The sequence below is a fragment of the Bufo gargarizans genome, chromosome 8, assembly GCF_014858855.1.
Source record: "Bufo gargarizans isolate SCDJY-AF-19 chromosome 8, ASM1485885v1, whole genome shotgun sequence".
Classification (NCBI taxonomy): domain Eukaryota; kingdom Metazoa; phylum Chordata; class Amphibia; order Anura; family Bufonidae; genus Bufo; species Bufo gargarizans.
Genome location: NC_058087.1, coordinates 17,839,965 through 17,860,910, shown reverse-complemented (window position 1 = coordinate 17,860,910; position 20,946 = coordinate 17,839,965). Strand labels below are relative to the sequence as shown.

Genomic DNA, 20,946 nt, shown 5'->3' with positions numbered 1-20,946 from the left:
GACAATCTGGCTTCATGTCAGCAGAGAATCAGTCTCATATCATAGCAGAGAATCAGGCTTCACGTCACCCACCACTGCAACAGTCCATTGGCATATATTTAGGCCTAGCACACAGGCAGAGCAGAGAGGTCCGTAACAGACAATCTGGCTTCATGACAGCAGAGAATCAGTCTGCATGTCATAGCAGAGAATCAGGCTTCACGTCACCCACCACTGCAACAGTCCATTGTCATAATTTAGGCCCAGCACCCAGGCAGAGGAGAGAGGTCCCGTAACAGAGGATCTGGCTTCATGTCAGCAGAGAATCAGTCTGCTGTCATAGCAGAGAATCAGGCTTCACGTCAGCCACCACTGCAACAGTCCATTGTCATAAATTTAGGCCCAGCACCCAGGCAGAGGAGAGAGGTCCCGTAACAGACAATCTGGCTTCATGTCAGCAGAGAATTAGTCTGCATGTCATAGCAGAGAATCAGGCTTCATGTCAGCCACCACTGCAACAGTCCATTGGCATATATTTAGGCCTAGCACACAGGCAGAGGAGAGGTTCATTCAACTTTGGGTAGCATCGCAATATAATGGTAAAATGAAAATAAAAATAGGATTGAATGAGGAAGTGCCCTGGAGTCCAATAATATATGGGTTATGGGGAGGTAGTTAATGTCTAATCTGGACAAGGGACGGACAGGTCCTGTGGGATCCATGCCTGGTTCATTTTTATGAACGTCAGCTTGTCCACATTGGCTGTAGACAGGCGGCTGCGTTTGTCTGTAATGACGCCCCCTGCCGTGCTGAATACACGTTCAGACAAAACGCTGGCTGCCGGGCAGGCCAGCACCTCCAAGGCATAAAAGGCTAGCTCTGGCCACGTGGACAATTTAGAGACCCAGAAGTTGAATGGGGCCGAACCATCAGTCAGTACGTGGAGGGGTGTGCACACGTACTGTTCCACCATGTTAGTGAAATGTTGCCTCCTGCTAACACGTTGCGTATCAGGTGGTGGTGCAGTTAGCTGTGGCGTGTTGACAAAAGTTTTCCACATCTCTGCCATGCTAACCCTGCCCTCAGAGGAGCTGGCCGTGACACAGCTGCCTTGGCGACCTCTTGCTCCTCCTCTGCCTTGGCCTTGGGCTTCCACTTGTTCCCCTGTGACATTTGGGAATGCTCTCAGTAGCGCGTCTACCAACGTGCGCTTGTACTCGCGCATCTTCCTATCACGCTCCAGTGCAGGAAGTAAGGTGGGCACATTGTCTTTGTAGCGTGGATCCAGCAGGGTGGCAACCCAGTAGTCCGCACAGGTTAAAATGTGGGCAACTCTGCTGTCGTTGCGCAGGCACTGCAGCATGTAGTCGCTCATGTGTGCCAGGCTGCCCAGGGGTAAGGACAAGCTGTCCTCTGTGGGAGGCGTATCGTCATCGTCCTGCCTTTCCCCCCAGCCACGCACCAGTGATGGACCCGAGCTGCGTTGGGTGCCACCCCGCTGTGACCATGCTTCATCCTCATCCTCCTCCACCTCCTCCTCATCCTCGTCCTCCTCGTCCTCCAGTAGTGGGCCCTGGCTGGCCACATTTGTACCTGGCCTCTGCTGTTGCCAAAAACCTCCCTCTGAGTCACTTCGAAGAGACTGGCCTGAAAGTGCTAAAAATGACCCCTCTTCCTCATCCTCCTCCTCCTCCTCCTGGGCCACCTCCTCTTCCATCATCGCCCTAAGTGTTTTCTCAAGGAGACATAGAAGTGGTATTGTAACGCTGATAACGGTGTCATCGCCACTGGCCATGTTGGTGGAGTACTCGAAACAGCGCAACAGGGCACACAGGTCTCGCATGGAGGCCCAGTCATTGGTGGTGAAGTGGTGCTGTTCTGTAGTGCGACTGACCCGTGCGTGCTGCAGCTGAAACTCCACTATGGCCTGCTGCTGCTCGCACAGTCTGTCCAGCATGTGCAAGGTGGAGTTCCACCTGGTGGGCACGTCGCATATGAGGCGGTGAGCGGGAAGGCCGAAGTTACGCTGTAGCGCAGACAGGCGAGCAGCAGGCAGGATGTGAACGCCGGAAGCGCGAACAGACGGCCCGCACTTTATGCAGCAGCTCTGACATGTCGGGGTAGTTGTGAATGAACTTCTGCACCACCAAATTCAGCACATGCGCCAAGCAAGGGATGTGCGTCAAATTGGCTAGTCCCAGAGCTGCAACGAGATTTCGCCCATTATCACACACCACCAGGCCGGGCTTGAGGCTCACCGGCAGCAACCACTCGTCGGTCTGTTGTTCTAATACCCCGCCACAACTCCTGTGCGGTGTGGGGCCTGTCCCCCAAACATATGAGTTTCAGAATGGCCTGCTGACGTTTACCCCGGGCTGTGCTGAAGTTGGTGGTGAAGGTGTGTGGCTGACTGGATGAGCAGGTGGAAGAAGAGGAGGAGGAAGCCGAGAAGGAGGAGGTGGCAACAGGAGGCAAAGAATGTTGCCCTGCGATCCTTGGCGGCGGAAGGACGTGCGCCAAACAGCTCTCCGCCTGGGGCCCAGCTGCCACTACATTTACCCAGTGTGCAGTTAGGGAGATATAGCGTCCCTGGCCGTGCTTACTGGTCCACGTATCTGTGGTTAGGTGGACCTTGCTACAGATGGCGTTGCGCAGTGCACACTTGATTTTATCGGATACTTGGTTGTGCAGGGAAGGCACGGCTCTCTTGGAGAAGTAGTGCCGGCTGGGAACAACATACTGTGGGACAGCAAGCGACATGAGCTGTTTGAAGCTGTCTGTGTCCACCAGCCTAAATGACAGCATTTCATAGGCCAGTAGTTTAGAAATGCTGGCATTCAGGGCCAGGGATCGAGGGTGGCTAGGTGGGAATTTACGCTTTCTATCAAATGTTTGTGAGATGGAGAGCTGAACGCTGGCGTGTGACATGGTTGAGACGCTTGGTGACGGAGGTGGTGGTGGTGGTGTTGGTGGTACATCCCCTGTTTGCTGGGCGGCAGGTGCCAACGTTCCTCCAGAGGCGGAGGAAGAGGCCGAGGCGGCAGCAGCAGAATAGGCCGAGGCGGCAGCAGCAGAAGAGGTAGCAGGGGGAGCCTGAGTGACTTCCTTGGTTTTAAGGTGTTTACTCCACTGCAGTTCATGCTTTGCATGCAGGTGCCTGGTCATGCAGGTTGTGCTCAGGTTCAGAACGTTAATGCCTCGCTTCAGGCTCTGATGGCACAGCGTGCAAACCACTCGGGTCTTGTCGTCAGCACATTGTTTGAAGAAGTGCCATGCCAGGGAACTCCTTGAAGCTGCCTTTGGGGTGCTCGGTCCCAGATGGCGGCGGTCAGTAGCAGGCGGAGTCTCTTGGCGGCGGGTGTTCTGCTTTTGCCCACTGCTCCCTCTTTTGCTACGCTGTTGGCTCGGTCTCACCACTGCCTCTTCCTCCGAACTGTGAAAGTCAGTGGCACGACCTTCATTCCATGTGGGGTCTAGGACCTCATCGTCCCCTGCATCGTCTTCCACCCAGTCTTGATCCCTGACCTCCTGTTCAGTCTGCACACTGCAGAAAGACGCAGCAGTTGGCACCTGTGTTTCGTCATCATCAGAGACATGCTGAGGTGGTATTCCCATGTCCTCATCATCAGGAAACATAAGTGGTTGTGCGTCAGTGCATTCTATGTCTTTCACCGCTGGGGAAGGGCTAGGTGGATGCCCTTGGGAAACCCTGCCAGCGGAGTCTTCAAACAGCATAAGAGACTGCTGCATAACTTGAGGCTGAGACAGTTTCCCTGGTATGCATGGGGGTGATGTGACAGACTGATGGGGTTGGTTTTCAGGCGCCATCTGTGCGCTTTCTGCAGAAGACTGGGTGGGAGATAATGTGAACGTGCTGGATCCACTGTCGGCCACCCAATTGACTAATGCCTGTACCTGCTCAGGCCTTACCATCCTTAGAACGGCATTGGGCCCCACCATATATCGCTGTAAATTCTGGCGGCTACTGGGACCTGAGGTAGTTGGTACACTAGGACGTGTGGATGTGGCAGAACGGCCACGTCCTCTCCCAGCACCAGAGGGTCCACTAACACCACCACGACCATGTCCACGTCCGCGTCCCTTACTAGATGTTTTTCTCATTGTTATGGTTCACCACAACAACAAATATATTATTTGGCCCAATGTATTGTATTCAAATTCAGCGGGATATAAATTTGAGGCCTAGTATTTAGGCGCTGGGTGACCGGTATGGATTTAGTGACAGAATTAGACTTGGAAATGCACAGAAGCGTGTGTGTGAAGTTATTCTGAATGACCCTATGTGCACCTTCAATATTATATACCCTTTTAGGGATAGATTTCAAATAGCTCTGATATAGCAGAAACCACTAAATTATGAAATTGCTAAATTGGGAATTGTACTTCAACCCAGAACAAAAAATGTGCTTTGACGGACACTAAATATCTTGCCCAGCAACAACAGTACAGCGGTGGGTAACGAGAGATTTAGAGGGATTTAAATTTGAGGCCTAGTATTTAGGCGCTGGGTCACCGGTATGGATTTAGTGACAGAATTAGACTTGGAAATGCACAGAAGCGTGTGTGTGAAGTTATTCTGAATGACCCTATGTGCACCTTCAATATTATATACCCTTTTAGGGATAGATTTCAAATAGCTCTGATATAGCAGAAACCACTAAATTATGAAATTGCTAAATTGGGAATTGTACTTCAACCCAGAACAAAAAATGTGCTTTGACGGACACTAAATATCTTGCCCAGCAACAACAGTACAGCGGTGGGTAACGAGAGATTTAGAGGGATTTAAATTTGAGGCCTAGTATTTAGGCGCTGGGTCACCGGTATGGATTTAGTGACAGAATTAGACTTGGAAATGCACAGAAGCGTGTGTGTGAAGTTATTCTGAATGACCCTATGTGCACCTTCAATATTATATACCCTTTTAGGGATAGATTTCAAATAGCTCTGATATAGCAGAAACCACTAAATTATGAAATTGCTAAATTGGGAATTGTACTTCAACCCAGAACAAAAATGTGCTTTGACGGACACTAAATATCTTGCCCAGCAACAACAGTACAGCGGTGGGTAACGAGAGATTTAGAGGGATTTAAATTTGAGGCCTAGTATTTAGGCGCTGGGTCACCGGTATGGATTTAGTGACAGAATTAGACTTGGAAATGCACAGAAGCGTGTGTGTGAAGTTATTCTGAATGACCCTATGTGCACCTTCAATATTATATACCCTTTTAGGGATAGATTTCAAATAGCTCTGATATAGCAGAAACCACTAAATTATGAAATTGCTAAATTGGGAATTGTACTTCAACCCAGAACAAAAAATGTGCTTTGACGGACACTAAATATCTTGCCAGCAACAACAGTACAGCGGTGGGTAACGAGAGATTTAGAGGGATTTAAATTTGAGGCCTAGTATTTAGGCGCTGGGTCACCGGTATGGATTTAGTGACAGAATTAGACTTGGAAATACACAGTAGCGGTGTGTGTGAAGTTATTCTGAATGACCCTATGTGCACCTTCAATATTATATACCCTTTTAGGGATAGATTTCAAATAGCTCTGATATAGCAGAAACCACTAAATTATGAAATTGCTAAATTGGGAATTGTACTTCAACCCAGAACAAAAAATGTGCTTTGACGGACACTAAATATCTTGCCCAGCAACAACAGTACAGCGGTGGGTAACGAGAGATTTAGAGGGATTTAAATTTGAGGCCTAGTATTTAGGCGCCGGGTCACCGGTATGGATTTAGTGACAGAATTAGACTTGGAAATGCACAGAAGCGTGTGTGTGAAGTTATTCTGAATGACCCTATGTGCACCTTCAATATTATATACCCTTTTAGGGATAGATTTCAAATAGCTCTGATATAGCAGAAACCACTAAATTATGAAATTGCTAAATTGGGAATTGTACTTCAACCCAGAACAAAAAATGTGCTTTGACGGACACTAAATATCTTGCCCAGCAACAACAGTACAGCGGTGGGTAACGAGAGATTTAGAGGGATTAAATTTGAGGCCTAGTATTTAGGCGCTGGGTCACCGGTATGGATTTAGTGACAGAATTAGACTTGGAAATGCACAGAAGCGTGTGTGTGAAGTTATTCTGAATGACCCTATGTGCACCTTCAATATTATATACCCTTTTAGGGATAGATTTCAAATAGCTCTGATATAGCAGAAACCACTAAATTATGAAATTGCTAAATTGGGAATTGTACTTCAACCCAGAACAAAAAATGTGCTTTGACGGACACTAAATATCTTGCCCAGCAACAACAGTACAGCGGTGGGTAACGAGAGATTTAGAGGGATTTAAATTTGAGGCCTAGTATTTAGGCGCTGGGTCACCGGTATGGATTTAGTGACAGAATTAGACTTGGAAATACACAGTAGCGGGTGTGTGTGAAGTTATTCTGAATGACCCTATGTGCACCTTCAATATTATATACCCTTTTAGGGATAGATTTCAAATAGCTCTGATATAGCAGAAACCACTAAATTATGAAATTGCTAAATTGGGAATTGTACTTCAACCCAGAACAAAAAATGTGCTTTGACGGACACTAAATATCTTGCCCAGCAACAACAGTACAGCGGTGGGTAACGAGAGATTTAGAGGGAATTAAATTTGAGGCCTAGTATTAGGCGCTGGGTCACCGGTATGGATTTAGTGACAGAATTAGACTTGGAAATACACAGTAGCGGGTGTGTGTGAAGTTATTCTGAATGACCCTATGTGCACCTTCAATATTATATACCCTTTTAGGGATAGATTTCAAATAGCTCTGATATAGCAGAAACCACTAAATTATGAAATTGCTAAATTGGGAATTGTACTTCAACCCAGAACAAAAAATGTGCTTTGACGGACACTATATATCTTGCCCAGCAACAACAGTACAGCGGTGGGTAACGAGAGATTTAGAGGGATTTAAATTTGAGGCCTAGTATTTAGGCGCTGGGTCACCGGTATGGATTTAGTGACAGAATTAGACTTGGAAATGCACAGAAGCGTGTGTGTGAAGTTATTCTGAATGACCCTATGTGCACCTTCAATATTATATACCCTTTTAGGGATAGATTTCAAATAGCTCTGATATAGCAGAAACCACTAAATTATGAAATTGCTAAATTGGGAATTGTACTTCAACCCAGAACAAAAAATGTGCTTTGACGGACACTAAATATCTTGCCCAGCAACAACAGTACAGCGGTGGGTAACGAGAGATTTAGAGGGATTTAAATTTGAGGCCTAGTATTTAGGCGCTGGGTCACCGGTATGGATTTAGTGACAGAATTAGACTTGGAAATACACAGTAGCGGGTGTGTGTGAAGTTATTCTGAATGACCCTATGTGCACCTTCAATATTATATACCCTTTTAGGGATAGATTTCAAATAGCTCTGATATAGCAGAAACCACTAAATTATGAAATTGCTAAATTGGGAATTGTACTTCAACCCAGAACAAAAAATGTGCTTTGACGGACACTAAATATCTTGCCCAGCAACAACAGTACAGCGGTGGGTAACGAGAGATTTAGAGGGATTTAAATTTGAGGCCTAGTATTTAGGCGCTGGGTCACCGGTATGGATTTAGTGACAGAATTAGACTTGGAAATGCACAGAAGCGTGTGTGTGAAGTTATTCTGAATGACCCTATGTGCACCTTCAATATTATATACCCTTTTAGGGATAGATTTCAAATAGCTCTGATATAGCAGAAACCACTAAATTATGAAATTGCTAAATTGGGAATTGTACTTCAACCCAGAACAAAAAATGTGCTTTGACGGACACTAAATATCTTGCCCAGCAACAACAGTACAGCGGTGGGTAACGAGAGATTTAGAGGGATTTAAATTTGAGGCCTAGTATTTAGGCGCTGGGTCACCGGTATGGATTTAGTGACAGAATTAGACTTGGAAATACACAGTAGCGGGTGTGTGTGAAGTTATTCTGAATGACCCTATGTGCACCTTCAATATTATATACCCTTTTAGGGATAGATTTCAAATAGCTCTGATATAGCAGAAACCACTAAATTATGAAATTGCTAAATTGGGAATTGTACTTCAACCCAGAACAAAAAATGTGCTTTGACGGACACTAAATATCTTGCCCAGCAACAACAGTACAGCGGTGGGTAACGAGAGATTTAGAGGGATTTAAATTTGAGGCCTAGTATTTAGGCGCTGGGTCACCGGTATGGATTTAGTGACAGAATTAGACTTGGAAATACACAGTAGCGGGTGTGTGTGAAGTTATTCTGAATGACCCTATGTGCACCTTCAATATTATATACCCTTTTAGGGATAGATTTCAAATAGCTCTGATATAGCAGAAACCACTAAATTATGAAATTGCTAAATTGGGAATTGTACTTCAACCCAGAACAAAAAATGTGCTTTGACGGACACTAAATATCTTGCCCAGCAACAACAGTACAGCGGTGGGTAACGAGAGATTTAGAGGGATTTAAATTTGAGGCCTAGTATTTAGGCGCTGGGTCACCGGTATGGATTTAGTGACAGAATTAGACTTGGAAATGCACAGAAGCGTGTGTGTGAAGTTATTCTGAATGACCCTATGTGCACCTTCAATATTATATACCCTTTTAGGGATAGATTTCAAATAGCTCTGATATAGCAGAAACCACTAAATTATGAAATTGCTAAATTGGGAATTGTACTTCAACCCAGAACAAAAAATGTGCTTTGACGGACACTAAATATCTTGCCCAGCAACAACAGTACAGCGGTGGGTAACGAGAGATTTAGAGGGATTTAAATTTGAGGCCTAGTATTTAGGCGCTGGGTGACAGGTATGGGTTTAGTGACAGAATTAGACTTGGAAATACACAGTAGCGGGTGTGTGTGAAGTTATTCTGAATGACCCAATGTGCACCTTCAATATTATATACCCTTTTTGGGATAGATTTCAAATAGCTCTGATATAGCAGGAACCACTAAATTATGAAATTGCTAAATTGGGAATTGTATTTCAACCCAGAACAAGAAATGTGCTTGAACGGACACTAAATAACTCGCCCAGCTACAGCACTAGGGACAGATTTAGCTGGATATAAATTTGAGGCCTAGTATTTAGGCGCTGGGTGACCGGTATGGATTTAGTGACAGAATTAGACTGGGATATGGCCAAAAAATAAACAGACTATTGCTGGTTAAATGCACTTGGTGTGACAGCTTCACCCTGATGTAGGCTTTAGCCAAAAAACAACCACACCATTGAGGGTTAAATGCACTTGGTGACAGGCGCAGCTTGCCCCTGATTTTGTATATGGCCAAAAAATGAACAGACTATTGCTGGTTAAATGCACTTGGTGTGACAGCTTCACCCTGATGTAGGCTTTAGCCAAAAAACAACCACACCATTGAGGGTTAAATGCACTTGGTGACAGGCGCAGCTTGCCCCTGATTTTGTATATGGCCAAAAAATGAACAGACTATTGCTGGTTAAATGCACTTGGTGTGACAGCTTCACCCTGATGTAGGCTTTAGCCAAAAAACAACCACACCATTGAGGGTTAAATGCACTTGGTGACAGGCGCAGCTTGCCCCTGATTTTGTATATGGCCAAAAAATGAACAGACTATTGCTGGTTAAATGCACTTGGTGTGACAGCTTCACCCTGATGTAGGCTTTAGCCAAAAAACAACCACACCATTGAGGGTTAAATGCACTTGGTCGCAGCTTGTGCTGGCGCACCACAAGACACAAAATGGCCGCCGATCACCCCAGAAAAATGAGACTGACAAACGGTCTGTGCAGCCTAAAAACAGTGAGCAATTGAGGATCAGCAGCTCAATGATCCACAGCTGCAGATCGATCAGTTAATCAAGTCCTTTGGAGGAGTTAATCTGCCTAATCTCGCCCTACTGTCGCAGCCGCAACCTCTCCCTACGCTAATCAGAGCAGAGTGACGGGCGGCGCTATGTGACTCCAGCTTAAATAGAGGCTGGGTCACATGGTGCTCTGGCCAATCACAGCCATGCCAATAGTAGGCATGGCTGTGATGGCCTCTTGGGGCAAGTAGTATGACGCTTGTTGATTGGCTGCTTTGCAGCCTTTCAAAAAGCGCCAAGAAAGCGTCACAAAAGCGCGAAGAAAGCGACGAACACCGAACCCGAACCCGGACTTTTACGAAAATGTCCGGGTTCGGGTCCGTGTCACGGACACCCCAAAATTCGGTACGAACCCGAACTATACAGTTCGAGTTCGCTCATCCCTAGTTACAAGTGTAATATCAAAAGTAAAGATTTCAACTCTAGAATTACAGGAGAGAGCAATTACAAAGAATGAATTACAAAGAGAGTCATATCCCAGTCCAGCACAGGAATCACGTCTGATATGTCTTTCATGGATTGTGAAGCCTCTTCAGACTGTATTGCAGAAGGAGGCAGCTGGACAAAATTATAGGAAAAATTACATGTAGACTCAAGAGCAGATACAATCTAAATTACAGGCTCTGTCCTGATCCAGACGGACAAAAGAACAGCAGTGCCTTAATGTACAGTTTTCTTCAAGGACCCTTTGGACCCGAGAAATAATAATAATAAGGTTCAATTAGCCAAAGGCTACTGGTTTCCCGTTTATGGTTACTTAAAAATTAACGTTTATTATTTTTACTATTAAAATAAATCGGGAAGAAAAATAAATTTTTTACAAGTGTAGCTGAGATTTAGGCAGTATAGATATAGGTTGCTTCACCTATATTTCCTGCCTTAGATAACATGCGTCTATACTTCTGATAGGTGCTATTATAACACCCTTATTCCATCTATTTGTCAGCTCTTTAATTATCGGCTTTGTAATTCTATTAGTATCTGTATAGATCGCTATGCTGAAGGTCATGTACGATCGCTTTTGGTGCCGATCTGTGCCGGCCCTTGAACATATTCTGTAACGTTTTGTTGCGATTCCCTGCCTTTGATGTGTCTAACACGAGGTGCGTCTGCAGGCAGACCCCGTTCAGAAACACTATCTCAGCCACGCTTGAACTAAAAATCAAACTGTAGCTCCCCCTAATTATTAAAGAGCTGACAAATAGATGGAATAAGGGTGTTATAATAGCACCTATCAGAAGTATAGACGCATGTTATCTAAGGCAGGAAATATAGGTGAAGCAACCTATATCTATACTGCCTAAATCTCAGTTTCACTTGTAAATTTAAAAAAAATTATTTTTCTTCCCGATTTATTTTAATACTAAAAATAATAAACGTTAATTTTAAGTAACCATAAACGGGAAACCAGTAGCCTTTGGCTAATTGAACCTTATTAATGTACAGTTAGCACTCTGCATAGTCTTTTGAATGCATGGACAAGGGCCTTAGTGTGGAGAAAAATATTGAGGGCATATTTGGTGCCAGATCTCTTACATTTTCAGGGAAATGTAGTATTACATGTCAATCATTCAGATGAACGTCTACTCATACAATAAAAAGGATGTGTCTACCACAGCATGAGATATTCTTTGTCAGCAGGTCTCTATATGATATCCATATGCCCTAGTAAGGGTGACCATACGCATTAGTGTAAGGTTGACGTAAATGGACGATTTCAAACAGACAATTGTTTTTCAGGTGAAATTTAGCAACAAACAATTGTTTGAGCCACCCAATGACAGACCATCATTGTCTTAAAAAAGTCTGCCTGATAGACAAATAGTCTTTCTTTGAAAGAATGTTCCCAGAATGATCTTTCATCCATCGCCTGGTTTCAATGAACAACCATAGAATCCAATATGGACTAAAATATGTATGGTCATATCTGCAAAAAGGTCAGACCAACTGATGTTTAACCATCAACCAACTCCTATCTAATGTGTAGGGTCACTTCAAAGGCTTCCATACACATTACTGTATTGTTGGCCGAAGTTGCCAAGAACAGCAGGTTCGGCTGACTGTCTAGTGAGTATGCGGAGCTCTCAGCGCTCTCAGACAGAGAGAGAAGGATCTGAAGGGAATATTGTTGCCAGGTCCTTTAGTTCTCCCAGAAGATAAACCACCTCCAGTAGTTTCTGGCAGTGGCTTTCTTCTCTCTCCCCATTTAATACATATACATGTTCGGCTGAACTAAATGCATATGGGGGGCGTCAAAAGAGATATTGGTTGGCCAATTTTTCAGACAACAGCTATTGAATGTGCATGGGCCTGGAGGCCTTAAGACACATGGATGCTGTTATCAGATAATTCTTTTTGTAATGATGCTGGCAATTTATATAATATGTTTGTTTTTTCACTGGAATAGATACCAGTTTTTATATTTCTATTTTGTATTTTTCATGGTTGAGTATTTTCAAAAATTATATTTACTCGTGTTTTTGGTCTCTCTTTCACAATATCTTTAAACATGAAGTAAACATACTTATCATGTTGGGCTTATGTTCTTTAATTACCTATACTTTTCACGCTTTTCCAAAAATGTTTATTCCTATTTTTATTTTAGTTTGGTCATTTCCAAAGCAATTAATCCATAACATGATATCGCATTTATTGGTGTTTTAACTACGTTATGATTAATCTGAACAATCTAAAAATAAAAGCTAATGTAACACCAAATTCCTGCAGCTTATAAAACCATTATTGCCTTGAACAAAGTGCAATGATTTACTACCTCTTCCCTGTATGTCATGCAGTAAACCAAGTAAAACATTGTTAATCTCCGAGTGTTGCATCAATCCTTATGAGGCCTTTGGCACTAGTTTACCGGAGAACATAAGTTAAAGACTAGTATTTATCTATACTTAAAAATGTTCTTTATTTCAAAGGAGAGTTATGTTTGTCCCCACCAAGTTGTCCACAATTTACCTAAAATAATTAAATGGATTAATTGGCTGTTGGGCATTAAAGTGGTGACTGATCTTAGCCAGTGATTGGCGGAGGGGGCATTTGTAGCCATTTCCTGTAGATCGCGCTGGGACCAGGAATTGGAGAGCAGTGGGGATTGAGGCAGTGTGACAATGGCATCGGCGGGACATCTTGGCCCTGTTTAGAAATATGGGAATCTAAGTATAATGTCCAACTTTGATAGTACCAAAGTATGGAAGAGGCTTAATAAGCCATATTTTTAATTATAAAATTATCCTATACTAAACGTGAGACCTTTCATCAAGTTTTAGAAACAAGAAGTTTTCACTAGAAGGCATGTCAGATGTTAGGTTCTTTCCAAATAAAGGCTTCTTTCACACCTAGGTGAATTAGAAGCATGACTTTCATGTGATATGTGGTGATCCTAGAAAATGGTGCTGGCTGCTCAGGTGAAGATCCATGGGTTTAATATATTGTTGTCATGTGATGGTGCTTATCAAATGGTTCCATAAACATTTCAAGAGAATGTGTCAATGGCTCGTTCTCTAACTCCTTCCCCTTGGACTAGAGTACATGACAAGGTGGCCCCTCGCCACTCCTTCTATATGGTGTTACAGCTGAACCACTGACTGGGTATTTGTGTAGGAACATACACACTGAAGGTCTGCTCAGGCATACACTAGAGGAGCGGGTGGGCCTGTATGGAGCTTGCAACTGCGAGAATTGAAAGAAAAATCGTAATATCGTTCACAAATGAGCGATCTTCGAACTGTGTGAACTCGTGATCTTTCAGCATGCTTAAAATCTATCGCTCATCGAGCGCATATCTGTGCATGTAATAAGTTGTCACCAGCTTCTTGCAAGGGGAGTTTGCGAGTTTATACAAATTGAATTAACGATTTTTTACATTGACCATTGCTCTGTCTAATATGAGCGCATGTGAATGCTGATGAGTCGCTATTCAATCAGCAATCATCATTGTATGAAATAAACTAGTCTAATACAGCCCTAAGGCACTGCTCAGATCTCCTTTCTGGTTCTTTCCGATAGAACACTGTATAATGAAGCCACTGATGTATGGCACTAAATAGGCATACAGAGAATTACGTCAGCCCTTGACTATCATCGTAGAAAAATGTAAACCACAGAGTATACATTTTTATTTTACTGTGTGCCTGTGTATAGAAAAATGCTTTCTATTTTTATACAGCACGAAAAAAAAATAAAGATCAAGCATATACCAAAAAGGACACTCTTGGCTTATACTGGGAACATGGAGGCCTATATAGACGTTTGCCATATGTGGCAGGACCCAGGAGCTTTCCCAGAGCATAGTTCCAAACAGTAGGGGAAAAAAAACATGTGACCAAAGCCTACGGTAATTATTGTTTCTTTTTAAAACCACATTTCCACAGCTTCAATGCCAAAATTTTTACAAATAAAAATTTGCAGCAGTTCAATACATGGGAGGCTATGATCTTGTAAATTCGTCTGATGGATGTGATAAGTCACCTGTATTTTGATTTGGTTTTTAAACCCCAGCAAGAAGCACCAGGTGTAATCGGTCTTGAAGTGCCAGCCCTGTTCAAAGTACTTTGTATTGAGAGGCTCTGTAAAGCAGGATAAAAATAGGCAAATAAAACTGAACGATTCGTGTCTTGTGGATGTTTATAATAAAACAAATCGACTTGTAGCAGCAAAAATAAAATATTGGATTGTGACCTGGAATAAAGGAAAATGTAATAGAAGCATATACCCTATAAGTAAACTCCATGTACCGCCAGAGTGGAGCAATCAACCCCTCTGTGTGGTGAAGAATGATCTCTAGTACCGAATTTCCTTACGCTTTGTGCCAACGGATCAATTTTCCCTGAAATGGCGGTAAAAAAAAACCCACCTCATCCAATTTTCCCTGAAATTGACCACGAAGAGGCCGCTGAGGCCATCTTGATTGAAGATCCCACGTGAGATCTTGTATGCGGTCATGTATGACGTCACCACGTCGGCCAGCGTGATGACGTCATCACGTACTTAGCAAGATTTCGAGCAGTGTCTTCAATCAAGATGGCCGCAGAGGCCTCTTCGTGCTCAAATGGATGAGATAAGTATTATTTATTCCTTTATTTATTACCATATTAACTCCTGAAAGCCCTCACAATTATTCTCAGATGCTGCGGTCAGTAATGAACATAGCATCTGACTGCGGGGGATGGCACGACTGCAGTTCCCTGTCACTGCGCCTGTTACTTACAACAAAATGCGCTTTGTGACTAAGTAATTCGTCACAAAGCAAATTTCTTTCTGAAATTCGGCGAAGCAGCCGAATCGAATTTTTCTAAACTTCACTCAACACTAGTTCATAGGAATGCTCATCCCCAAAAAATGCCCCGATCCTTGTCCTGTGTAAAAGGGTCCTAAGGCTGGCCATGCACATTAATGCCACCTGAACCAGGCCAACCACCTAATGTGTATTGGATCTTTCAACTGCCCAATCCTTTTGTTCTTGTGGACAAAAACCCCAGCCAGAGGTGGAATGAGATGAAGCTGTAATATCCTGCACTTCTATTATTATTAAAACGGTTGTCCCACGAAAAATATTCTACAGTTTTTAAACCAGCACCTGGATCTGAGTACTTTTGTAATTGCATGTAATAAAAAATTTAGCATAGCCACTGAGTTATTCAATAAAATGTATCAGTATAGCGCCACCTGCTGTTTATTTTTTTCAGATTTCTGTTCCACTCACTGAGATGGCCGCACATGCTCAGTTTCATCCTTCAACTGCCTCCTGAGCTGTGATAGGGAGAGCATGGACACGCCCCCTGAGCTGTGATAGGGAGAGCTGAGACACGCCCCTGAGCTGCAGCAGAAAAGACACTCCCCTTTAGCGGTCAGCTTGATATAAATCTAGTAGAGCAATGAATGGAGGATCTCTGGATCCATGTGAGGTACAGGGCTGGTTCTAGCTTTGTTAGAAATACATTGTCATATATGTACTATATGATGTCTGATTTTCATTTTTACATTAGTGATGGGATAACCCCTTGTTCCCATGTAAAAAAGTAAGAGGCCACAGCACACACATGAACACCATGCCCACTTCAAGCAGTTTATCAGCAGGGTTTCAAGAGTCAATCCCCATTGATTTGACATGGATTGCTTACCCTGAGGATAAACTATCAATATCCCTGAACTGGGAAACCCTTTTACCAGAGACTTTCCAACAAGTGATGTAGTCTTGCGAAATACACATATGTATGAAGAGCACATACGGCACACATACAATGTGCGTTCTTCATGACACAGAAAGCTCTTCTTACCAGCTGTCACCAATACATTAGCATAGATCCCAAGTCTGCTCTTACTTCCTTTCTAGTCAATAAAGACTGCAAAGCAAACAACATAATGCTGTTCGAAAGAATAATAGACGTAGACATGGCAAGATTACAAGACACTTGACCACAAACCACTAGAGAAAACCTGGGTCTAAATAGGACAGAGGATTCAGCTTGATACAATGTGGGAAGCGATAGCACTAACTGAGTGCTATCATCTGGTTACCAGCGTACAGTATATATTCCCAGCAGATAACTGATATGGTATGGAGAATTTCAAATAGCACTCAAAGGATATGCTGTAAAATGCCATGATATGCCATAACATTATTAACGGCAGATATCCAACCTATGGGACCTCTACTGATCTAGAGAACAAAGGAACCAAAGTCCTTTTAGCCTTTTTACAACCCCATTCAATTATGAGGCTATGCTGCAGTTGCATACTTACAAACACTGAGAGGCTACTTTCACATCAGCGTTTTTGCTGGATCAGTCATGGATCAGCAAAAACACTTCCGTCATGATAATACAACCGTCTGCATCTGTAGGGAATGGATCCGGATGTATTATCTCTAAAATAGCCAAGACGGATCCGGGACTAAAACTATTGTAAGTCAATGGGGGACGGATCTGTTTTCTTTTGTGTTCGAGAAAATTGATCTGGCACCATTGACTTATATTGCGTTTTTCTGTCCACGATGGGAACCCAACCAAATGGACTGGAATGCATTCTGGTGCACTCAGTTTCCTTCACTTCAGTTTTGTCCACATTGACAATGAATGGGGACAAAACTGAAGCGTTTTCCTCTTCTATTGAGATCCTATGACGGATCTCAATAGCGGAAAGGGAAAGTGCAGGTGTGAAAGTAGCCTTACTGGTGAATTTAGGGAATGTAAGCCATGCCCAGGGAATGACAAAAACCACCTGGGTATGCTCATGCATGGGCAGCGTTTACACAATACCCAGCCTCTGGAGATGTGGGACTGTTGCCAGCTATGTAGTTACCTATGCAGTGGCTGTCCAAGAGCATCCCTGCGTAAGATCAGTTGGTGATCAGGTGATATGCATCACTTACTACAGTGTTAGTATCCCATTAATGTGATTGTCAACAACACAATTTTTGTTATCTGAATAGTTCCAAACTTACCATCCTGATTCATTTCCTTATATCTCATTAGAGGGGTCAAATGCCCTCCCTATCCATAGAGTAAATAATAAAATGCCAGGCCAAACAGCCTGGTCTGCAGCCACCACTAGATGGCGCTTATGAGACAATTGCATACTGTTTACAGATAATATACATGCAAGAATAATACAATATTGCAGGCAAACAAAAATGTATCAATTCCCTTTATGGCTGTATGAAGGGAAGCAGAAGATTTGGATCTCTGTATCAGAAAAACTGAGCTCTAACCCGCAAGAAACATATATAATGCTCTGCATAAAGTGTTGACTCACTGTGTTGATCAAAGGAGCTGTCGGACGGATTAATTTCATCTTTTTTTTAAAAAGCCTCACAATGGTGTAGAATAATAAAATAAGTCATACTTGCCTTACCAATCCCGCCTCCTCGATATGCAGGAAATGAACTGTCAGCCAATCATGGGCTAAGACAGGTCACCACTGCATCCAGTGATTGACTGACTGGTAATTTTCTGCATGCTGAGTGGGACCAGGAAGTCAAGACTAACTGCATATCATGAAGCATTGGAGCGGGAGTGATGGCATATTGGTAGGTTGAGTGTGACTTATAATTATTATTATTTTAAATCTTTGTGAGCATTTTTAAAATGTAATTGGCTGGACAACCCCTTGTAGATAGATAGCGGTATTACTCTATAAAGAGCCCCTGAGTTGTGGGCTGAAATCTTACATTTGCAATATACACAATCAATGAACCCTCTCAACCAGTCAGGTCAAGTGTTAGTTTTTTTTTAGGGAACACAAAGAAGCATTACTCACCTCCAGTGATCCCCTGCAGCTGCCACTCTGACATGTCACAGCTGCTCTCTCCTTCCCTTTTCAGCTCTCAATTGCCAGGAAAGGCCAGATCAGCCAATAACTGGCTAAACAGGCCACTGGTAAGGCAACTGATTGGAAAACAGGCTTTCTTGGCATTTCCAGTGTGTTGAGCTGGTACAGGAAGTAGAAAGCAGCGGAGACCACAGCAATGTTAGCGTAGCAGAGGCAGGGGATCAGTAGAGGTGAGTAATGCTGCTTCGTTATTTTAACATTGTCTAGCCTGTTTTTATTTTAAACATTTCTCCCTGGAAATCCTCTTAAAGGGGTATTCCCATCTCAGACAATGGGGGCATATCGCTAGGATATGCCCCCATTGTTTGATAGGTGCGGGTCCCACCTCTGGGACCTGCACCTACAGTACACCAAGAACGGAGCAGGGAAGGTGGTGGCAGGAGGACCCTGGGTTTTCTGGGGTCCAGCCACCACCAAGTGCTCTCCCCGTAGTAGTAAATGGCAGCACACCCCGCTTGCGCGGCCGCCGCTCCCATTAATTTCTATGGGGCAGACAAAAATAGTCGAACCAGTGCTCAGCTATTTTCGGCGGCCCCATAGAACGGAATGGAGGGTAGCTCATTGCGCCCTCCATAACGTTTGGGGCTCCGTTCTCAGTGTAGGTGCAGGTCCCAGAGGTGCCCGCACCTATCACCTATCAGACAATGGGGGCATATCCTAGCGACAAGCCCCCATTGTCTGAGATAGGAATACTCCTTTTAAGAGCAAAATAATGTGTAAACTAGCAGTCAAATAACATCAATAGTATTTAAGATAAATGGTGTACAGTATATCACTTTCTCAAATGTTCACTTTTGGATTCACAGATCTCATACTTCTACTTAATCCTGAACTTAAAATTGTAATATACTTACCCAACCCCAAATTGCTATTCGCTGTTCATCAATGAATCCCATTTCAATAAATTTCCTAAAATTATAAAAGTACTATCATCAGTTATGATAACATTTACACACATTTACTATATCTACAGAATCTGCTCAGATTATGACACTTGTAGTGGGTCTCAGATAGACTAATAATTGCACACACAGATTTTTTCCAAAGAGAAGAAAGTCATGGAACAGAAATATTCAAAAGTACGGCATATTCCGGCCTTGAGCAATAAAACACAAGATTAATACATTTCAGTTAACTACAGTATTATATAGTGACAGTCGGAGCATACTGGATATATTGAAGGGGTCGGGTGTTGTCAGATGACTGCAGATGCCAATCCTTGGCTTTCCATGCATTGGGGATTCAACCCCCTGTGGTCAGCAATTACCCACTATAATCACCATCAATGAGTACGGAGGAACAACAGGAGTGGTGGGGGAAGTAGAATACTGGTGGCAGGGGACCAATGACTAGGGTAAAAATATAGCACACTATGTTATTTTGAGCTCAAACTAATAGATCTTTAGATCATAAAATAACACTTGAAATGGCCAAAATGTTTATCATATTGTTACTATTTAGGAGGACTCTCCCTTGTCATGTATCACACATCGTCTATGGGGGTTATCTTTTAAAGGAAATTAGTTTTATTTAAATCAAACATTAAGGTAATCATATATTTTAGGCATTTTTTGTATTGCATTTAGTATTTTTAATTTCAATATCTGTTCTAAAAAATCATGAAATCTTGCAGTTTTCACTCTGAGCCTCATTATAGACTGACATTTTCTGTTCTGTAGAGATCACTTCTGAGCAGTCATCTCACTATCATCAAAGGCAGAATAATAATTGTAGGTAAAACCTCTTTTATATAGACAACACAGTCTCCACCATTGACTAAAGGTGATGGACTCAGGTCATATCCTCCCTCTCACTGCATAGTGACCTCTGGACAAGTCAATGAGCATGCCCACTACACTCTCCCACAGAAGACAATGAGTTATCCCCTGACTACCGACCGGTTCCTGTGGTCCATGTGGTGCCAGTTTAGGGCTTTATTAAGGCTGGCGTCTATAACGCCAGTCTTAATAAATGTGCCCCATTATGTTTTGCTATCTGTTTGTTGGGTTGCCCTGGCAAATTCTATATATTTTTTTTGTTTTTTAAGAAAATTCTGTTGGTTAACCCAAATCTACTGTTCATTTATGTTGTTGGAAGAGTTTTGTAAGTGAATGATTGCAGTCTAATAATGGCCTAATAAAAGGGTAGATCCACGCAGTCCCTCTGCTAGACCATGCCCAGAACATGCCAGCACTGGAGCGGAAAAGCCTTTTAAGACATTTGAGCCCTGCTGAGAACAACTCCATGACACATATATTCTTCTATACACAATCTTATTAAGTTTCCTTTTAAATGTCATTCAGCTTATAACAACACCTCCACTATAACACCAATTTTGGAAAAAGTTAAACATTTTTGTTACTGACATGACAGATTATACCGCATATGTGCGTATTAATTGTATATTAATGACGCAGTTACTGTGGTTTATGACCTAGGATAGTGTTTGTAATACTTTGTTACTATTTTCTTCCATAATCTTCTCATTCCAAATCTTTACTCGGTGCTCTTTAATAGATTCCATATGTTTAGAAAGTATATTACATTCACTTAAAGGGCAATCCTGTCACCTGAGTCATCTTAGCAAGTAATGAAATGCTGGTTACTTAATGTAACCTTACAGTTCGCTTAAGAACATTGGAACGTGTCAGATTCAATAGAGAACAATGTTGTATTCAGATAGACCATTGACACAGCTGACTCTTTTCTTGTTACAGCTAAGGTAAAATTG

General features: G+C 42.9%; 1 protein-coding gene across 1 annotated transcript in view; it reads right to left on the bottom strand.

The window, feature by feature from the left end:
• LOC122944747 (prolyl endopeptidase FAP-like) overlaps positions 1-20,946 on the bottom strand; it is a 160,225-nt gene that overhangs the window by 46,493 nt on the left and 92,786 nt on the right. Inside the window, exon 21 of the mRNA XM_044303335.1 lies at positions 19,070-19,124. Within this exon, the coding sequence (XP_044159270.1) occupies positions 19,070-19,124 (55 nt within the window). The remainder of the gene's footprint in view (positions 1-19,069; positions 19,125-20,946) is intronic.